The 22,872-nt window shown below is 37.0% G+C and overlaps 1 protein-coding gene and 1 pseudogene across 1 annotated transcript; one reads left to right on the forward strand and one right to left on the reverse strand.

Annotated features, from left to right (window-relative positions):
* Nucleotides 1-11,026: 11,026 nt before the first annotated feature.
* LOC147525258 (KIN17-like protein pseudogene) lies at nt 11,027-13,400 on the reverse strand (annotated as a pseudogene).
* A 1,422-nt stretch (nt 13,401-14,822) lies between these two features.
* LOC147525259 (zinc finger BED domain-containing protein RICESLEEPER 2-like) lies at nt 14,823-16,104 on the forward strand. Its single transcript, XM_086578860.1, has 2 exons — nt 14,823-15,945; nt 16,058-16,104. The coding sequence occupies exons 1-2, from the start codon at nt 14,823-14,825 to the stop codon at nt 16,102-16,104; spliced, it is 1,170 nt and encodes a 389-aa protein (XP_086434986.1).
* The last annotated feature ends 6,768 nt before the right edge of the window (nt 16,105-22,872 follow it).

The raw sequence follows: 22,872 nt of genomic DNA on the forward strand, positions 1-22,872 counted from the left end.
TAATGTAAAGTAGTAAAAACATACCACAACACAAAGATATACCGTGGTCCAGCCAATGGTGCCTACTTTCACAAGAGCTAATCCTTTTATAAAGTGGGAAGGAAGATTACAATAACTCCTGTCAGTCTCTCACCTTACTAGATCACTCCTCTCTCTTTACATGCTTGTTTCTCTGTAAAGGTTATCTCTCAATCTTGATTGCTTTCAAGATTGGTTTTCCGCTGTGTGTGCTGTGTATTTTCGTGTCTCAGCATGTCATAGTTAGGTTTTGCCAAAAACCCCAACTTGTTTTGCAAACTCACGATTCTGCAAAAATAGAATTCTTCCAAATTTAGGCATGGGCGCGGGCGCACCTTGGGCAAGGCCAAAGTCGAGCGCATGTGCCCTCAAAACACTGGAAGTCATTCAAGGCATGAGCGCGGGCGAGCCTTGAGCAAGACTATCCTGAGCGCGTGCGCGCTCAAGCTTCTCCATGCACACTGAACTGATTTCTCTCCTCATGTGAGGGATAAGTCCAACACCCCATTCCCTCAAAAGTGGAGGGAGTGGCGGTGGTTTTGCCCCTTATCTCCATAATACTCTCCATATATAGAGAGTAATATAGAGGAATATAGAGTACATTCCACGTGAGTTGAAATGACGTGGTTTGTAAAAACCCAAACGACACCACTTGAAGTGGCGTGGAATGCATTTTTCAATTTCATACCGCGCCATTTGAAGTGGCATGGTTTGTAAAATCCCAAACGGCACGCGTGAAATGCATTTTTTTTTTTAATTACACACCGGTCGAAGTGGCGTAGAATGGTCCGAACCATTAGACACCAAAATTGACTCCTCATCCTCAAAACACTGTTTTTTGGTGGAATGGAGATAGAGGGTGATGCACCATTGGACTCAGCCTCACATTCAGATCCTGCAAAACTTCCTACTTACAAAAACAATTATAACAAAATAAATCAACAAAACAGAATCACATTGGTTAACCATGGTCACTAATATTCTTACTAAGGTTTTCAACTAAATCATAATAACCATATACCTTCACACTAAGTTTCAGGTGAGATTTTTTAAAACAAAAGGAAACCACCAAACAAACACTAAGAGTCACCACGGTTGGTTCTAGTTCTCCTGATTTTTAAAATGTCCCTATTTCTGAGAAGTACATAGACTGTGTTGTACTGCCAAGCAGGTCTGCGTGTGCCTGGGGATTAATGAGCTCAATTCCCTGCAAAGAGAGTAATTTGTGTAAGAAAGTTATGCGCGCAGTAAATGCAAATTTCACAAAGAAAAAAATAAATCACCATTCTATCACTGTAGGTCATGTTATTTCCTCCACTGCCGCTGCCAAAGAACAAAAAGAGACTCAAAATTATCAAAACCAAATCCATCAAGATAACGAAGTTCCCTATTTCTCCCTCCTTCCAAATTTATGTCAGAAGATCATTCCTTGATAGCAAGTAACAAAAGGAACAAAGGTACCTTCAAAACAATCCTGAAATCTCAGAGGGCACTCTCTATCTTTGTTTCATGAAGACATCAAGGATGTACCAACTTAATCAGTAGTGTTACGGATGTGAAGAGATGGATCAAGGAGAATCTACTTTTTGAAGTTAACGCGATTGGACCTCAAGGCTCAAGCCATGGTTCAATATCTCAAATTGGTGGTCCTCCATACGCATAGATACTAATTGTTGTCAATGAAGTGAGAGTAATAATAAATCTACCACCAAACTTAGATTTCTTAATGCTATTTTGTGTAATTATAGATTGTAAATCCTACAGGTATAGGACAGCTAAGTCATGGTCGATTCCTTTCTTGTGCAGTTTCATTGCCCTTAGGCTTTTAGTGTTGCACTGAAGAGTTAAATGCATGCATAGTTTCTTTCGAAAAACCTTCACTACTAATGACAACAAGAAAATTCTGCTATCAGTAAGTGAAACTAAGACTCCTGAATCCGGCTTCATTATAACTTGGCTCATTCCTTGGTCTTTCATCTCATCGCATCTGATGGAAACCTATTTTTTGAAATTCTTGCTAAATTGGCTTATTAATATTAGCTTCTAGAGGACACCAAAATCAAAGGCTTAACCGCTACAAGAAATTTGGAAAAGGATAAACTACTGGATTTAGTATTTTTTACATCACTTACATTCTTACTTTGTATTGGAAATAATTTAAACTTCTTATGGGACAATATATAATGAAACAATCTACCAAAATTTAACAACAATCAATGCTGCCATGGAAATTCTGCAATCTAAATAGCAAACTGAAAAACCAGAAGTAGATAAGAAGGAATTAGCATAGAACAAAGAAGTATTTGTTGACGATATATAACATGCAGATGTTCTTTCGCGTCATTTTTATATCAGTGTTGTTGCAAACCCCACACAACCTCTTTGCAGTGGGCATCTATGTTTCCATCTTTATGAGTTTTCATTACTATTAGAACTCGGCAAAGTAATATCAGATACTTCCTTGATATCAACTCTAAAAAATATTGTTACGTAAACGAATGCAGAAGCGTGACAATTGGACAAAGAATATTGAATGTGGTGATAGAAATCGACAAAAAACAAATCAATTAAAATACTTACCAATGCAAAGTGAATAACCAATAGAAGTGGAAATGAGATTTACGTGGTTTGGCGTTAGCCTAATCCACTAAGCAAAAGAGGAGAACTTTACTAATAAAGAGAAACAAATAGAGTACAATTACTCACAAACGAATCCCGAAGAATTCACAAACTCTCTCTCACAAATTGAACTTAACTAACTTGAGCATCCAAACTTAAGCATAACAAATCCCACAAACTGATTTCGTATTTATAGAGGTCGTTGGTATCAAATTGGTTTCCTATTAGAATAGGAAACCAAAACCTTAACCGTGCCGTATACCAACAATTCTCCACCTCTTTGAAGATTTATCCGAATCTGAGCCGATCAACCGAATAGCAAATCCCCTCTTCAATGCACAAATGTCCGAAGGACCAAACAAATAACAAATGTCCCGAAGGACCAAACACGACTGTACCACATAGTGGCTACCTACATACCCTTGTTAAAGGATCAAGCTGACCGTAGTTCACGAATGGCCCTAAGATCCAAATCATCTCAAATAAAGGGTATGAATCAAATTCAAACAATGTTGAAACTTGATTCCATAAACCACTTTGGTTAACATATCAGTTGGGTTATCCTTGGTGTCTATCTTAGTGAGTAAGATATCACCCTCCTCTAAAATTTCTCTAACAAAGTGAAAACGCACATCAATGTGCTTCATTCGGGCATAATGAACTTGGTTCTTGGCCAAATATATAGCACTCATGCTATCACAGTGAATCTTGAGCTGACCATGAACAATACCCAAGTCATCTAACAAACCCTACAACCAAATAGCCTATTTCATAGCCTCAGTCACCGCCATATATTCTGCCTCTGTAGTAGACAATGCAACTGTAGACTACAAAATAGACCTCCAACTTACCGGAGCACCTGCTAAAGTAAATACATACCCAGTAGTACGTGGACCGACACTTATCCAAATCACCTGCATAGTCAGAGTCCACATAACCCACACAAAGCTGGCTAGTATCCCTCTCAAACATCAAACCAACATCTACAGTACCAAGAATGTACCGTAGAATCCATTACACAGCTTGCCAGTGTTTCTTCCCAGGGTTATGCATATATCTACTAACAACACTAATAGCTTGTGAAATGTCTAGCCTAGTACACACCATCACATACATCAAACTACCAACAACACTTGCATATGGAACATGAGTCATGTACTCACGCTCCTCATTGGAACTCGGAGACATAGTAACACTAAGTTTAAAATGAGGGGCAAGAGGTGTACTCACAGACTTAATGTTCCCATCAATACCAAACTTCTGTAGTACCTTCTTCAAATATGTCTTTTGAGACAAACAAATCCTGCCTTTTGCTCTATTTCTCTTAATCTCCATGCCAAGAATCTTCTTAGCTTCACCCAAGTCTTTCATCTCAAATTTTGAGGACATGCAAAAGCTGTTTAAGCTTATCAATCTTAGTCTTGGTCTTGAGGCTATAAACATATCATCAACATGCAAGAGCAAGTAGATGAAAGAACCATCATATAGTTTGCGAAAATAGACACAATGATTGTAGTGACTTCTTGTGTACTTGAGCCCTAGCATAAACCGATCAAATCGCTTGTACCACTGCTTGGGAGACTGTTTCAAACCATATAGCGATTTTTTTAGTTTACACACCAAATCCTCTTTTCCTGCAACTTTAAACCCACTTGGCTGAGTCTTATAGATCTTTTATTCTAAATCACCATGTAAAAAAGCAGTTTTTACATCGAGCTGGGTTAGCTCCAAATTATACTGAGCTACCAAGGCCAAAAGGATATGTATGGAGGAGTGCTTCACAACCGGAGAAAACACCTCATTATAGTCAATTCCATCCCTCTGAGCGTAGCCTTTAGCTACCCATCTTGCCTTGTAACGTAAATCATCACTTAGAGATCTTTCTTTCAAAGCAAACACCCATTTTCCACTAATCGCCTTCTTACCCTTAGGTAACTTTACAAGCACCCAGGTATCATTCTTATGAAGAGATTGCATCTCCTCATCCATAGCTGTCTTCCACCTTTCTGACTTGGAGCACTGGATTGCTCCATAATATGAGGAAGGAACATCTTCATCAAGACTTTCAATAACAAGAAGTGCATATGTAATGTAATCGTTTAGCCAATACAATGGGGGAACATTCCTCTTAGATTTACCAGTTGCAATAGGCTCATGAACCGGAGCCAAAGGACCAACATTCATCTACTCCTCTAATGGAGCCATATCCTCTGCATCATCATTTGTTCCGTCACCTGTATTCACTATTTCTGTGTCTTCAACTGGAACATCAACTGATTGACTACCCATGGTTGCCAATCTACTAGATACATAACCATCTGGACTAGGTGAAGACGCATCAATCTCCACCTGCTGCAATACCTCTTTGGCCATACTCTCCACCTGATGAGAGTCAGTAGACTTCAACATAGAAGCCTCATCAAATGTCACATCTCTGCTCAAAACAAATATCTTATCTTTTGGATCCCATAGCTTATAACCTTTAACTCCACTTTTCAGACCCACAAAGATAGTTTTCTTTGCTCTAGGATCCAACTTACCATCTTTGACATGAAAGTAAGCAGGACACCTAAACACACGAAGGGAATCATAATCCTGAGCAGGTTTACCAAACCAAACCTCCATAGGAGTTTTACCTCCAATTGCAGCCGAAGGCAACCTGTTAACAAGGTAGCATGCATAACTCACAGCCTCAGCCCAAAACGCTTTGCCCAATCCAGCATTGGACAACATACACCGCACTTTCTCCATTATAGTACAGTTCATGCGCTCAGCTATCCCATTCTATTGCAGCATTTCTTTCACTGTGAAGTGCCTCGCTATTCGCTCATTCTGACATACTTGCAAGAACGGATCACTCGTATATTCACCACCATTATCAGTTCAGAGTCTTTTAATCTTTCTGTCAGTCTTAGTTTCAATCAAATTCTTCCACTTCACAAAGATATGTATGACTTCATCCTTGTTTCTCATGGTATATACCCACAAACACCTAGAGTAATCATCAATAAAGGTCATATAATAATGTTTGTTCCTTCCAAGAGATGCATTCTTGGAAGGATCCCAAACATCCAAATGAACATAATCAAGGGTTCCACGTGTACGGTGGATAGCGGTGCCAAGCTTTACCCTTGTCTGCTTGCCCAGAACATAATGCTCACAAAAATCCAACTTACAAGTCTTAGCACTTTTCAACAGTCCTTGCTTTATTAATGTTTGCATGGACTTCTCACCTTCATGTGCAAGACACATATGCCATAATCTGGTGGCCTCCTTAGCAACTGCCTCTGAATACTCAGTAACAGCTACTTCTCCACTAACTGTACCACCCTTCAAATAGTACAAGTTATTCTGATGTATGCCTTTCATGATAACCATTACTCTAGAAACTATCTTTAGAACACCACTGTCAATAACTACCTTGTAGCCCTTAGCTTCTAAAGTACCAACAGAGATAAGATTTTTCTTCAAAGCGGGAACATATCGAACATCCTTTATTTCCTTAACCGTTTCATCATACATCTTGAGATGAATATTATCCATCCCCATAATGCGACAGGGTTGATCATTCCCCATCAACACATCACCACTTTCAAGCTCCTTGAAACTTGTAAACCACTCCTTTACATGACAAACATGATAGGTAGCACCTATATCCAAAATCCAATGATTGGAATCAATGAAACAAATACTCGATGTAACAGAAAATGATAAATTTGAACTATCAAAATCATTACCTCCTTGAGCAATGCTGACATTGGACTATTTCTACTCAGTATCTTTCTGCTTGTGTTTCCACTTCTTGCAGTCCTTTTTCCAATGTCAAACCTTATGACAAAAAACACATTTATCACGGGCTAGATTTTGCCCTCTCGACTTGGAATGAGATTTACTTCTTCTACCACCAGAGTTTGGGCAGTCATTAGACCTCCCTCTTACCACAAAAGCAGTGTTCGTCGACTTTCTTGACTCCTTTTCATTGTTGTTCATCATATCCAACTTGTCAACACAGACTTCACCTCAGAATAGTTCAAAGCTTTCTTCCCGAACATAATGGTGGTTTTTATAGGCCCATACTCTTCCTTGGGAAGAGATCTCAACAAATGGAAAGCTTTGTCTTCATCTTTCATTTCTTCTTCAATGTTCAACAAGTCATTAAGTAACTTGTTAAACTCGTTCATATGCTGGGATAATGAAACACCTTCTTTCTTTCTCATATCATACAACTTTGATTTCATAAATACACGACCTTCTATTATCTTATCTAAGTACTTCTCTTCAAGGATTCTCTAGATTTCCTTGGCCGAAGTCTCATTGAGAACAAGGTACTTCACATCCCTAGCCAAACACAATCTTATGATACCAGCTCGCCTATTTTTCTTAGCCCAAACACTCTCCTCTATATCCGATGGTTTTTCGTCTAACACATCATCCAAGTCTTGTTGGCATAGTGCATCTATAACTTCACAACGCTACATACTAAAATTGTTATATCCATCAAATTTCTCCACATCAATCCTTGCATGGTTAATATTCAAAGTCGTAGGAGGTGATTTCTCCTTAGACGTCGTAGAAGTAGTACCTGATGGAGGATCCATCGCTATACTTTCTCAAACTTTCATACACCACAAAATAATCAATAAACCAACAAAAAAGCCCTAGGTAGAACCTTGGCTCCGATACCAATTTGTTTCGTTAACGAATGCGGAAGCGTGACAATTGGACAAAGAAGATTGAATTTGGTGATAGAAATCGACAAAAAACAAATCAATTAAAATACTTACCAATGCAAAGTGAATAACCAATAAAAGTGGAGACAAGATTTACGTGGTTTGGCGTTAGCCTAATCCACCAAGCAAAAGAGGAGAACTTTACTAATAAAGAGAGAAAAAAATAGAGTACAATCACTTACAAATGAATCCCAAAATATTCACAAACTCTCTCTCACAAATTGAACTTAACTAACTTGAGCATCCAAACTTAAGCATAACAAATCCTACAAACCGGTCTCGTATTTATAGAGGTCGTGGGTATCAAATTGGTTTCCTATTAGAATAGGAAACCAAAACCTTAACCATGTGGTGTGGTGTTGGCGGTGCCTCTTTCCAATTTGAATTTGGTAAACCAAACTCAACCACGTGCCGTATACCAACAAATATGAGTTGGTAAAGGCTAAAATGACACCTTTCACAACTATTCCAGGACCAACTTAAATAGTGTCTGCTTGAGTTATATGAGAAAAAAAAAATTGTACACAGTGGATGACTCAAGGAGATATATGCCTTCTAAATATTTTTGGATGAGACATGCAAATTATGAAGCTTATATTGGCTTAACAAGAACTATATATGCTTGTTAATTGTTAGGCCTCTTGGAGCAAATTCACGGGGGACTCGATCATTGAAAGAGTTCAGAAAAAATTGGCAAGTTGGAAGTGTAGATATTTATCAAAAGGGAGGAAGTTAGTTCTCATTAAAAGCACCATGGCTAATCTCCCAGTCTATTTTATGTCTCTTTTGTCATTCCCAAAAGTGTTGCGAATAGGATTGAAGAAATTATGAGGAACTTTCTTTGGGATGATTTGGATGAGCAACATCACTATCACTTGGTTAGGTGGGAGTTATATTATTTGGCTAAGAATAACAGAGGTTTAGGTCTTCGAAACATAAGTAATTTTAATCAAGCTTTGCTGGGTAAGTGGTTGTGGCAATTTGGAGAGGAACGTCAAAGTTTGTGGAGAAGAGTGATTGTGTCCTGTTTCGGGGAAACACATTTTGGATGGGATAGTGGTTTGTATCTCTTATGGTTGTGGGGTTTGGAGAGGAATGCTTAATGTTTTTACAATGTTTCTTAAAGGTGTCCAGTATAAGTTAGGGCTTGGTGACAAGATCTGTTTTGGGAAGATAGTTGGTTAGAGGGAGGTTCACTTGCTAACGGTTATCCCTTGTTGTTTGGCTTGTCTAGCTTCAAAGGTAAATTGGTTACAGATTGCATGGTCGTTAGAACTGTGATTAGCATATCGTGAAATCTAGGTCTTCGCAGAGCTCTGGATGACTAGGAGATCAATGCATTAGCTTTCCTTATGGCTAGGCTTGATATGCTACCTTCTGTGATGCAAAATTGTGATAAGAGAGTGTGGTACCCAAGCTAGAAAGATATTTTCTCTATTAAGTCTTTTTTATTTCATCATTCCTACTTGGTCAAATTCTCATAATCGTTGTGCTCCTATTCCTTCTATTCCCAGTCTAGTCATATAGGGAGCTAAAGTCCCCACCAAAATTTCTTTCTTTGCTTGGACACTCCTTAGAGCGTATTCTTACCATTAATAATATTCGGAAGAGTAAAAAAAAATTATTGTTAACTATTGTCAATTGTGTAGGAAAGATGGTGAATCTATAAATCATGTGTTTGTTGGGGTGTCCTTTTTCTTGGAACATTTGGTCTTCTTTCCTCATTATGCAATCGTCTTTGGAGCTTATTACCATTTGCTATTTTGTGGAGTATTTTGATTGAGCGAAATCGTCGACAGTTTGAAGGCGTTTCCGCATCTAAACAGGAGATTATCATATCTATTAAGGCTTTATTATTTCAGTGGTCTAAGATTTTTAAAGAGTTTAGGAGTATCCCTTTTGAGTATTTTGTGGTAAGATGGGATAAACTTTTGTATTTAGAAGTAGAATAATTTGTAGTTCTCAGGTTAGCCTCCTATGGCTATGTTTTTAGTTTTATTTTGTTTCTTTGTAATAGTAGGTTTTCTCGGCCTACTTTTTTTTTCACTTTTAATGAGATTTCCAAAAAAAAAAGAAAAGAAATACATATAGGCCAAATACATTTACGAAGTCGGACGAACACAAACATAAAATTAAGATCGCTCTTTTGAAAACAATAAGATAATTGATCAAGGCCATAAATATTAAGCAACTAAGACGCTGATGATACATTTGGCAACAAAATCCCAGTGACAATAAAATCATAAAAGAAATGTGACCGAGACTGTCGAGATTTTGAATCATAATGTGTTACAATAGTGATCATGAAAAATAACATTGTGCCCCTCCAACCTAAATAATTTCCATGTAACTCATTCCTCTCAACCTTAGGTCCTACCATGCCCATGGCCACAAAACAGAGTTCAAATTATAAATGAAGTAGAACTTTGGAAGTATGGAAATCTCAATCGTTTAGTAACTAAAGTGATGTATTTTCTCTTTGTTTGGTTACAATACTTAAGTATAGACTTAAAGTACGCGAGTCGGACCCAATGGCAGAGCTAGGGGGTCCCAGGGTACACCCTGGTTCACCCTCACTTTCTAAAAAGAAAAAATATACTTCACCCTATACTAAAAACCCAAGAAGAAAAGAGAAAAAAAAACCCAACTAAACCCAACCTAATTCTTTTGAGTGCTATATATATGCTTATAGTCTTGGATTAGCTTGTTATTGGACAATTATTAGTCCTTTGATTTGTGGAAGGCAACCAGAAGAAGGCTGGAAGATCGAATTAAAAAGTTTTCTGACTTTTCACCTGGTCATGGCTCATGTTCCGCCTATTTAAATCTAAATTGCATTAGTCAGATGATAAATGTCTATGACTTGTGGTATGCGCACTATGGATAGTTGATATGAGACACTATACTGGACCTAATGATTGACTTGTAATTCTAGAGATGATGATTGAATTTCCAAATTACTATTCATGACCTTTCAATTCGGTAAAAATAATTTTAGTATGTATATAATTCATTGAAGAACTTGGAATAATCTTTGTATTTAGTCCCGACCTTTTTCAACAAAAAACAGAGCCCCTCTTTGAACAATTGCATCACTATATGTGACATTAGTAAAACCTAATTATATCTAGAACACCTAAGAGAATTAGAAAATAAGAAATGTAGATGCACAAGAATTGTTGTAATTATTCATAAGAATCTGGACATTAGTACATAACAACACAAATGGGTCTTGAGATTTGCACTAGCATTCAGTTTTGATTCTTTTCATTTTGTGTGACAAATAATAATTTCAAATAAGACTTGTGAATAATTAGTTTAAAAAATGAGCTTTTTTTTTATGCTTGGTTGGGTTGGGGTTGGCTAACCCTCACTCAATTTCCTAGCTCCGTCACTGGTCGGACCTTGAGGCACAGGCTAGTCGAGCGCCTTAGTGTTCAACATTCAAATCCATTATAGTATGGCAAAATTAATACTCTCGATTTATGTGGAATTTTTGAAAATACATTGGTGTGTAAGCTTTAATAATATGATATTGTCAAATTAGAATATCAGCAATGTCATTCATATATTCCAAAGTATATATTATAAAACTGATATTACATTATAAAAACAAATTGTAAACAAGTCGTGTACCTAGATAACTAAACCACACATACTCAACGAAGAATCTTGCAAAGGTCATCATAGCCGACTTCATCCACCACAGTACCAACATAAAACCCCCCTTGAATTTGTACGTCGACAGAAAAACTAGCCATATCGATGGATAACACCTTCGCCTCAGCTCCACAATACTCGCCATTGACAAATCTAACAAGACCACCAATGTTTGGAATGACAGTTTCAAGATCATTCTGATGGAGTTCAATAACCACATCATCATCAAGCATCTTGACTTGTCCAACACGTTCATTTACCAACTTAACAACCACCCCCTTCTGCTCAAAGTAACATATGTCCTTCTTACTTAATACTTTCACCACAAGTCCTTCACATAGCCAGTAATCCTTACGTTCATATTTCTGTTTTGCCTCCACTTTTGCAATGGTGGGCTCCACCACCGCCACGTTGGACAACTGCTGTGGAAACCAACTTGGGTAAGAGTCGGGGTAAAATATGACTATACAATTGACACTTAAATCTTAGTTTTGCACGCCACTTTGGGTTGTAACGATCTGGAGTATTTTTTTCAAAGAATAAAGTCAATGGAGTTTTGTATGGCTTCCCCATAATTGATAAACAAAAACAAGACCAATCTTAGGGGGTGTTTGTTTTTCCTACTTATAAATGCTAGACCGCTTATAAGCACTTGTAAGTGGTGGACCACTTGTTTTTACCCATTTGTTTTTTCTCACTTATAAGTAGCCAATGGTAAAAAAAACTTATAAGTAGGGCCGAAAGTTGTAAGCGACAAAATCCTACTTACACCAACTTATAAGTTGGGATTAGACATAAAATTACATAACTACCCATAGACACATATAAAAACCACATATTCCTTGAAGTTGAATAGTTTAGGTTTCTTACTAGAGAGTGGATACGGCTAATAAGAAGGTAATGGTTTCTTCTAGTTATCTTTTTATTTGTTTTGCTTAATTCTTCTCATTTTATATGATTTCATTTATTATGTGATATATAGTAGTGATTTTTGTAGATCAGTTGTTGTACTTTTAAAACCTTGGGTGTTGTAAACTGGAAGATAATCAAACACAAAATAATGTCAAGCTTTAGAGGTGTTATGCGTTAGTTATAGTGGACTATGCTTGTACATAACCAAATATAACCTTTTCCTTGCTATGCTCTTTGTGATACTGTTTTAATACATAGTAGTCTATTGTGTATATCAAGCTAGGTGCATGAATATTTTTTTTATTTTTTATTTTATCGAGCACTTTTTATTGTCATAGTACTATATGATGTTTGTTTATGTTTCCTACAACAAAAGTTCAACTAGTTAATCGCCGACCGTTCACGTATATTTTCGATTTTACTTTTATTTATGTTTTTTATAGATCATGTCATCTCAAAAAACCAAAAAACCATGGGAAGAAATCTCTGGGCTCAATGCCGATTTCATTAGAATTTGTTTGGAGGAGACAACACGAGTGGGATATAAAGGAACGTCCCTTAAGGATGTTTCGTGGAACCGTTTAAAGGAAGAACTCACTACGAAGTATTCAACTCATGAAATTGAATTTGATCAAAAGTTTCTTAAAAATCATTGGAACCACTTGAAGAAAAAGTATAATGCTTGGATTGCTTGCATTGGAAGGAATGGGCATGGTTTCAATTAGGGGTGTGCATAAAACTGATGTACCCGACTAAACCGACCGACCCGACTCGACCCGAGCTATGTGGGTCGGTTATCCATTTAAGACGGTTCGGATCGGTTTGTTAAATGGCAAAACCGACAGGGTCGGTTCGGTGCTCGGTTTGGATTTGGTATAACCGAAAATAACCGACCCGATCCGCAATATCTTAATATACTAGATTAGTAGAAAATTATAAATATACCGCACCAAATTACCAATTAGTAAAAAATAAAAATCCATTAACTAGGGCTGAGCCGCTACATCCCCCACCAGTCTAGCCGCCACCATTCCTCCACCACTCTTCCATCAGTCAGCACCATGACACCATCATCAACAAAGGTAATAACTAATTATTTGGTTTCTTTCTTTCTTTTTTCTTTTTTTTTTTGTTTCTGTGTTTCTCTCAAAAACAGTTCATCATTGATGCTCAAAACAATTCATCATCGATGCCGATTGTAGTCGAATTAGAATGTAAAAAGCTCAACAAGTTGTATTAAAAACAAGATTGAAGACCATATTTTATATTGAAAGACTATATAAAATTGGGTCATTAGATTATTCATTATTTCGTTATTCTTGAAGATGAGCGGTGAAAGCACCATTGAATAAAGCTAAACCAATAAGTCAATAACGACAATAAGAGTCAACCGTTGAGTACCCAACTGATTTCTCCAAAGACACCAATCATAGAAAAATGGGGATCTTCACTTCTAGTCATTTTGGTATGCATCCAAGCTAGCTTTTCTTTGTTATTCATTAGATTATCAATGCTCAACTTCGAAAATACTATTTAGCATTTACACTATAATTCTATGTCTACAACTCTACACACATCTTATTTTTGTAGGATACATAGTTTCATTCAATAATCAAATTATATGGTTGCTTAGTGAACGAAGAGCATTCAATTCTTTAGAGAAAAAAGAAATACAGTCACCTTACTATTCTTTACTCTATTGCTATTTATCAAATTATGTCCTCCGCTTTTTCATTTTTTACATTTTAACTTTTACACAGCCGGCCGGTTGTTATCACTTTCTTCCATACTCTACTTGGTTTGACTACTATCGAAAACCACATTGTATGTATGACCTAAATTGATGGAGCAAAATGAATACTCACAACCGAGTGAAAAAAATTTGTATGCCAAAACCAATCTAATAAATGAATTAACAACAACATCTGTCACAGGCTTTTTGTTTTATCTTGATTGCTAATATGTGTCATTTTTATTAGATGGCTTCTACTGAGGTTCCTAGTGATGGTCCATCTCTACAGTCAACTGTTAAAAATCCTACGGATACGGTCGATCCTACTATGGCAGGTAATAAAAGAAAATCCTTATCTTCCCCTGCTTGGGATCATTTTCATAAGATAGAGGGTTGTGATCCCAAAAATCCAAGAGCCACATGTAATTATTGCCCTGTTAGTTATGCTTGTGCTTCGAAAAGTAGTGGAACTTCTAATATGTTGAGTCATATGAAAGTATGTAAGAAGAATCCTAACAATAAGGTGGTGGCTGATAAATCGCAACAAATATTGTCTTTCAAAGATAAAGAGCTTGTTGCTGTTAGTTTTAGCTTAAAAACTTGTAGAGATGCTCTGTCTAGAATGATTATTATTGATGAGTTGCCATTTAGTTTTGTGGAGGGTGAAGGGTTTCGACATTTTGTGAAAGTTATACAGCCCAAGTTCACAAATTTGCCTTATCGGACTCAAGTTGGTAGGGATTGCATCGAACTTTACATGGAGGAGAGAAGAAAGTTAAAGAGTTTTCTGCATAGTAATAGAATATGTATAACAACTGACACTTGGACATCTATTCAAAACTTAAATTACATGGTTTTGACTGCTCATTTCATCGATAGTGATTGGAACTTACAAAAAAGAATTCTGAATTTTTGTCTAGTTCCAAATCACAAAGGTGAGACAATTGGAAAGATGGTAGAGAAGTGTCTTCTTAATTGGGGTGTCCATAGTCTTTTATGAATCGTTGATAATGCAAGTTCTAATTCTGTTGCCATTGATTACTTGAAGAAAAGCAAAAAAATTGGGAAAGACACCGTTATGGGACATAAGTATTTACATATGAGATGTTGTGCTCACATCCTGAATCTTATTGTTTGTGATGGCCTGAAAGATGTTAATGATGCTATTTTCCGAAAGCACGCATCAAGTGAGGTATGTGAGGTCATCTCCATCTAGGTTAGCCAGGTTCAAGGAGTGTGTGAAGGAAGAACAAATAGAGTGCACCAAACTTTTATGCTTAGATGTGGCAACTAGATGGAATGCGACATTCATGATGTTAGAAGTTGCTGAGAAGTTCCAAAGTGCCTTTGAGATATTGGAGCTTGAAGACCCACAATACACCCTTTACTTTGATGATGACAAGATCAAGGGGCCTCCAACCTTAACTAATTGGAATAGTGCTAGATTATTTGTGAAATTTCTAAGAGTTTTCTATAAGGCAACATTGCGATTTTCAGGTTCTCGTTATGTTACCTCAAATAATTTCTTTAGTGAAATTCTAATTGTTCAGAAGAAATTGATTCAGTTTAATGGAAGTGAGGATGCACGTTTGAGATCAATGGCATTGCGTATGCAAACTAAATTTGATAAGTATTGGGATATGGATAAGATTAACATTTTGTTATATGTTGGTGTTGTGCTTGATCCCCGCTTCAAGATGAAGTATGTGTCGTATTCCTTCAAACAGTTGTATGAAGAAACTAAAGCTAATGATGAAGCAAAGAAAGTGAAAGATGATTTGGTTGTGTTGTATGAGTGGTATGTTGGGCACTATCCTTCTTCAAATCAGCCACCTATTGATGTGAACGTGAGCCAAACAGCAAGCCGAATGGATGTTGATGATGATGAGCAAGATCCTACTATACTAGCCGACGAATTTCAGCAACACTTGCTAGAGGAAGATAACTTACAGAATAAGTCTGAGGTTGAGAGGTTTTTGGCTGAAACTAATGAAGTTGGTGGGGATAAGTTTGACATTTTGGGTTGGTGGAAGATCAACGCTTCTAGGTATCGGATCCTTTCTCTTGTTGCACGTGATGTTTTGGCAGTTCCGATATCTTCCGTAGCTTCTAAGTCTGCATTTAGCACGGGTATACTTGACCCTTTCCGTAGTTCGTTAGCTCCTAACACGGTGGAAGCCCTTATTTGTGCACAAGATTGGCTTCGTTCTCCATCAATTCCAATTAATCTTTCGTCAATGGATGATATCGAGCAATATGATAAACTAGATGGAGGTAATAATTTGCATTGCAATGTTTAGTCTATCGTTATTTTCTTTTGTTAAAATATGTACTTGTGTAGTTCGACTTACGTATGTATATGCTTGTGTCCTTTTTTGTTTTGCAGAATTATTTGGATCGACTTCTTCTGAGCCTAATGCTGCGGAGAATTGATTGGTAATCAAGTTTTTAAGTTTATTTTTTTGTGAAGTTCATTCACTATGTCTATTTGTGAACTTGAATAAGTTGGATTATTTTTTTTTGTTATGAAATGCAGTTGTGCTTAGAGCTTGATGGTGTGGATAGGCAGATAGATGTGGATCATGTGGATAGCTTTTGTTTTGATAGTTTGTGGCTTGTGTGGATAGTTTTGGCTTTTGTGGATGCTATTGGTTTTGGTTATATTTAAACTTCTTCAAGATATGGTGTTGGTATACTATCCGTTTTGCTCTCAATCTCGTGGCTTGTTTCTTGTATATATTTCTGCCGTTAGAATCCTCTTAGGCTCTTACCATATTATCATGTGTTGTGTCTTTGTTATTATTGGAAAAAAAATGTTGTCTGTGAAATGGTTAATATTTGAGACTTAGATGCTTATATCTATTCTAGGAATTTGGATATCCACGGATGCTTTTTTTTCTTCAATGCTTTGATGCAGATTCACATAAGAAATAGTTGGTTTAATGGCATTAGCCAAAACACTGCAAATTTGTAGCTCCTATAGTCCTATCCCTGGCCAGATACTGCTCAATTGGAGTTTAGTTTTGCACGTCTTGATGTCCAGCAGAAGAGGGGTATCTGAGAATGCAATGGAGGCAGCTTCGAAGGCTATATGCAATAGAGATAATATGGAATTGTGGAGTCCTACTACCAGAGGTTAGTGCTTGACCAAGATGAACGGTGGAAGGAAGGAGAACAGGATTGACTTGGTGTCTGTGGCCCTTTGTCTGCAAGTATATGATAATGATGAGTGATAGAAGTTTATAGTGTGTACGTATAATCGGTATGTCCGCAAATACGCTTTGTTATAAAGCTTATTGTAAGTTACCAGAACTTGCCTAGTTTTTCAGGAATGAATGACGAGGGCTTTTGTAGAACTTCACATGGTACAGGAATGAATGACGAGGACTGTTACTCAAAATCGATGCTTTCTTGTTTAATTGCCTACAACTACAGGGACCAAGTCCATTTTGGATACGTGGGCATGTTTGAAATGATTGAACAGCAGTTTCACATTGGCAATGTTCTGGGGGTTGTTGTGGGGCCTAGGAAATATCTCCCTTTTCTTAGTTCAATAACTTATATATGTTTTATAATTGAAATTTGGTCACAGAGAGTCAGAGAGGTTATAAGAATTTAGGGTCGGGTCGGTTATAGTCGGGTAAACCGACTAACAGTCGGTTTTGGTCGGGTATCAGATAGAACAGAATCTGGTCGGGTCGGGTGTGGGTCGGTTGAGTCTATAGAATCGGGTCGGGTTGGTTATAATATTGCATAAACCGATAGGGTCGGTTCGGTAGTCGGTTTTAGCCCAAACCCGACCCGAACCGACCCGTGCACACCCCTAGTTTCAATGCGGTAACTGGAGAACTGGATTGGCCACAAGAAAAGTGGGATGAAGTCATCAAGGCAAGCACTTATTTTTGGCTTTGAACTTTCAAATGTAATTTAATTATTGATGTTTAACATTGATCTTTTTGACTACCAGAGGTATCCCGAGGCCGAAAAATATAGGAAAAAGCCACTGCCTCACGCACAAGAGTTGTATAACTTGTTTGAATCTACTTTGTCAAATGGTGAGAGTAAACTAACTCCTGCTGCGGATGGCATGCCCACTGATAGTGATGCTACAAGTCAAACTATCAACATAGGTGAATTAAAAGATTGTCCCACTGATGAAGATGATTCCTATTGGAATGAAATAAAATTTAGCAATAACACTCCCATTGGAGAACAAGTGGACAAGCTAATTGCAAAAAGTAAGGAGAAGAAGCGTAAAATAATTTCATCTACATCTGATCCAGATGTAAAAGAAGTTGTTGAGCTTATCAAAGGCCAACTTAAAAGTACTAATGCTCAGAGGGAGGCTTTACTAGCTGAAAAGGTGGCTGAAAAGGCCGAGATGGATAATTATTCTACGATGTTTAGAGACTCTTGATCTTTTGAAGGAATTTGAGGACTTGCCCGTAGATGTTCACCAGAAATGTTTGTTGAAGTTCTGTAACAATGCATAATATCGAAAGGTTTTTGTGTAATTAAAGGAAGTGGAAGAGAAGATGACTTTCGCTTACTCAGTAGCCAACTTTTGATGTTTGTCCTTCCTTTTCTTTTGTTGGTTTTAATAATTAGAATTTAGAACTCCATTGTCAAATGAGTAGTTAGTTTTATTTGTGATGAACACATAGAATTGAATTTTGATTGTAGTCAATAATTGAATAATTAAATGGATGTTATTTTATAAGCTTGGTGCATGGTCAATTTTTGTTAATTTTATAAGCTATCTTGACTGTCTGCCACCATTAGTCCATGGTCACTGATGCATGGATCCATGTGCTTGTCGAACAAAATGTTCGAGGATTTTAAGTTACCTAGTTCTAAACCCCATTAGTCCTTCTCTTTCTTTTCCGTAAGGATGCTAAAAAATGAAGTTGTTCCATTCACAGATCCATAATTATGTAGAAGTTTAATAAGCTGCAATTTGTTTGATTGAATAAAATATCCGGTAAGATTGTTATGAATTTTTTTGAACCCTGATTCGTTCGGTATCTATTTTCCCCTTGTCTACTGAGAAAGTCATTCTCCTTTTACTGTTTTTATTGGGCTGAACAAGCGCAGTTTGTAAAACATGGTTGGCAGTATAGCTCTAAACGTTTAGTTTAGTAATTACTACTAAAAGTGGGTGCAGCTCTAATAGTCCAAGGAATGTGCTATGATAGATCTAGCACAACTAGTCAACCAAGTGGTTTTAGTATCTATTGTAGTTCATTCTTTTTTTGCTTGTCGAGTCTTGCTGGGATCAATGAAATTAGTTTGGCTGACGGAGTGGTGGGACCAAAGCTATCTAGGAACTGATGGTGTGAATGGAGTTGGGCTGTTTACGTCTTTGCACCAATGGTTCGCGCGCGTGCCTGGATATCTAACCAAGGAATCACATGTAGGCTTCCCACCACCTTTTTCTGACAAATGAGATAACTAATACTTGCATAGCAGGGACAAGAAGATCCAATGCAATTGATTGATAGAAGTGGACAATCAGGTAGTCTCTTCCCGTTATTTAAAATGGTAGCAAATAAGGTCCAGTGGGAGATAAGGTCAGCTCTCACCCCTGCCAGTTAATGGTGATGTATTGGAATTTAGATTTTGCTTTTGCTGCTGCTTTCCTTCAAAGAGAACCTTCAGCATTTGCTTCCCATTAGGAGGTGACGAGATGGATGCTAAACCTAAGCATCAGCAACACTAGTAGCGATATTTAGCCTGCTGCTACCATAGTCAAACGTTGTCATGTTGTCAAATGAGTAGTTAGTTTGATTCACGTTGTCAGCGATACTTATGTAGCATGGGGATGTTGTCATGTTGCCAATAAAATACAGGCAGAATATCTATCAGGAGGTAAATGCAGGGAAATACTATAAATTAGTTAAATGATGTGACAATAATTTTACCATGGAGAAGTCTGAAGAGACTTCCATTCTGCTGGTATTCATAGACTAGGAGCTTCTCTTCCTTAGAACAATAAAAGGCAACAGCAAGTGAAACATTTGGATGCTTTACTTTGTCCACCTTTTCCATTCTCTGCTTAAAGTCATCACTGGAAATGTTCCAATCTTTTATCCTTTTACAACAAGAGTTGTTCCATCTTCCATTGTAACCTTAATTGTAACTTTAATTAAGGCCAAACCAATAATTGTTACTGAATTGGCCTATGCAGGTCCCGAACCTATTTGGTTGTTGGATAATCTATATGAACTTAGTTCTTTTTGGTTATCTATGAGAACTTATTTGTTTTGCTTAATGAAATAACAATGTGATGTGGCAGGGATCATGGACAATTGTGAGGATTTTTTGCTGTTAATTATGTTACTACTAGTATTAGTCCTTAAGCTAAAAGTTCCTCGACAACGCAGACTTCGACAAAAATTGTGTATCTCCACAATAAATGGTAAAGCTTTAATGCAACAACTCTTGGATGGCCCTTCAACACAACTTTTCCAATCTTTTAGGATGGAGAAGCAACCTTTTGTACAGCTATGCGATCATTTTCGTCAGAGAGGATACTTAACTAATAGTAAGCACCTCAACGTGGAAGAGAAGATGATGATTTTTCGTTTAACTATTAGTCATAATTGCTCGAACCGACATTTGAAGTGGATTTTTCAGCATTCAGGGCATACTATTAGTAAGTATTTTCATGAAGTTCTATGGGCAATGCTAAAATTTTCAAAAGAAATGATAGTGCCACCTTCGTGGACCGAGCCAGTGGGTGAAATAAGAAATCACCATCGTCTTAGAGAAGGGCCATTCAAGGGTGCAGTCGGAGCATTGGATGGCACGCTCATTCCAGCAGTGGTTCCACCTGAGAAGGAAATTGTATTTCGTGGAAGAGGTGGTAAAGAATGTTGGCAAAATGTACTTGCAGTATGTGACTTCGACATGAAGTTCATCTATGTTGTTGTTGGATGGGAAGGAGTGGCCCATGACTCAAGGGTTTTGAGTGAGGCTGTGCGCGATCCAAATATGAAGTTTCCAATTCCTCCACCAGGTATTAATTCTTTTTTCTTTAATTTAGTTGTATTATTTGTGTGTATATTGGAAACTACTAATATAACTTTTTCTTTTCTTTTGAAACTGTTATAGATATGTATTATTTGTGTGACGCAGCCTACATACACACTCGGTATTTCATGACTCCATTTCGTAACACTCGATATTGGTTAGCTGATTTTGCACGTGGAGGTCGCACTAGGACAAAGGAGGAAAGGTACAATCTTTGTCATGCAAAGTTACGAAATGTAATTGAAAGGGCATTTGGTGTTTTAAAGGCTCGCTTTCCGATATTGAAAAATATGCCTCCTTATAGCTTTCCAACTCAAAGGAATATTGTGATAGTATGTATGACTTTACACAATTTCCTCTGTCGAGTTGCACTAAACGATGAGTTGTTCAAGAAATATGAGAATAAAAGGGTAAGCGTCAACAATGATGTAGTAATGCAGCAAGGAGAAGAAATGGCCCCTCCATGAGAAGCAATTGGAGAAGCTGGCGAATTTGGTGAACCTGGTGATGCACAAGCCGCTCAAGTTTTATTTACATAGCAGACAAAGTTTACATGGTCAATTTTCGTAACCAAATAGCAAATGAGTTGATCCAAATGAGAAGAAGTTAATGTCTTTCCAATAACACTTCATGATTATCATAATAAACAGTATGTCTAGTTTAGATTGTTTAATGCATGGTCTATATGAATTTATTTCTACTTCCATTAAATTGATTTCTTATATGATCGTCATTAACTTCGACAAGAGAGTACATGTGTTATTAAAATATGGGTAAAATTGTAATGTCGCCACTTATAAGTGCTTGAAAAAACAAACACCCCTACCACTTATAAGTACTTATAAGTAGCAAAAAACAAACAGGTTTTAGGACCTACTTATAAGTAGCACTTATAAGTGTTTGGCACTTATAAGTAGCAAACACTTATAAGTAGAAAAAACAAACACCCCCTTAGTCTCGTATATATACTAGTATATTGCCCGTGACTAAAAAATCTCCAATGGAAACAGTAGAAGCCCGACAAAAAATGCCCAACCGAAGCCCACTAAAAGCCCAGCCACATTTGTTGACTTGAATAATTATACAACACTCTTGTTCCACACTATTAAACGACCCACACCTCATAAGCTCTTAGATTCGCCACATCATGAGCTAGATCCAAAGGTTAGGGGGTGGTGTTGGATGTCCAGCACCACCCTTTTTTGTTATATAGATAGGAAATCGAAATTAGACACCAAATAAGATTAGAACCTTTGGGTTGGACTTCAGGCCAATTGGTCCGGGTCACTTTGACTCTTTGAGAATTCTATTATGTGGATGTGCATAGAGATACTCACCAATACATTGCACAATCCAACGGGGAATGAGAACTTGTGTCGATCAGTTGTTAGGTTTGTTGGTTAGTTGGTACTTCTATTCATAGTACAAAATATCAGGATATGAGTATTTATCGATACTCAATTTCTTGATATGTATCGTGGATATATCATCTTCTCTGGGGATATTTTATATTGTTTCATATGCAAATACCGTAGATATATTGACAAATATTGTGGATATTGTAGATATTTTTTGATATATCATGATATATTATTTATATTTATTTGAAATATAATAGTAAATATTAAATAAAATTGTTACCTACATAAAATATCACCAAATATCGATAATATCATATATATTGTCGATATTTGCACTCATATATATCACTAAATATATCGTGATATTTATATTTTTTTAACTGAAATCTCGATATTTATCGCGATATTTTGTATTGTGGTTCTATATATATATATATATTTCCTCTATAAAAAAAGTCCTCACATAATAGAAGTTTTTGGTTCATCTAGATTTTTTTATCCATTTTCGTTCTTTCAATTGTTCTCAAAACAAAAAGATGTAATAATAGATGGTATGGAAGGCCGGTTAAAACATAATTTAGATGCCCACACAAATATTTTACTCTCTAAAAACTTTAACTTTTTGGCATTATATGGAGGTGGCTTGCTTGAGTTGCACGTGACCAACTTTTGGTGGCCTCAGATTTTGGGTTATGCGCACCAAAGTGCCCATTTTGATTGCACCCAAACTTGACAAGTACAATAAATAAAGGTAATTGCTACTACGGGCACCCTCCATTTTGGGTTGGGCAGACCCCAAAAAGAAAAT

This window comes from Coptis chinensis, chromosome 1 (assembly GCF_015680905.1).
Source record: "Coptis chinensis isolate HL-2020 chromosome 1, ASM1568090v1, whole genome shotgun sequence".
In the NCBI taxonomy this organism is placed as follows: domain Eukaryota; kingdom Viridiplantae; phylum Streptophyta; class Magnoliopsida; order Ranunculales; family Ranunculaceae; genus Coptis; species Coptis chinensis.

What these genes read in the sequence shown, in the direction of transcription:
- LOC147525259 (XM_086578860.1), top strand. Translation starts at nt 14,823, where the DNA reads ATGTTAATGATGCTATTTTCCGAAAGCACGCATCAAGTGAGGTATGTG. An exon ending in ATATGATAAACTAGATGGAG is followed by an intron (nt 15,946 to 16,057) that starts GTAATAATTTGC and finishes TTTGTTTTGCAG; the next exon opens with AATTATTTGGATCGACTTCT.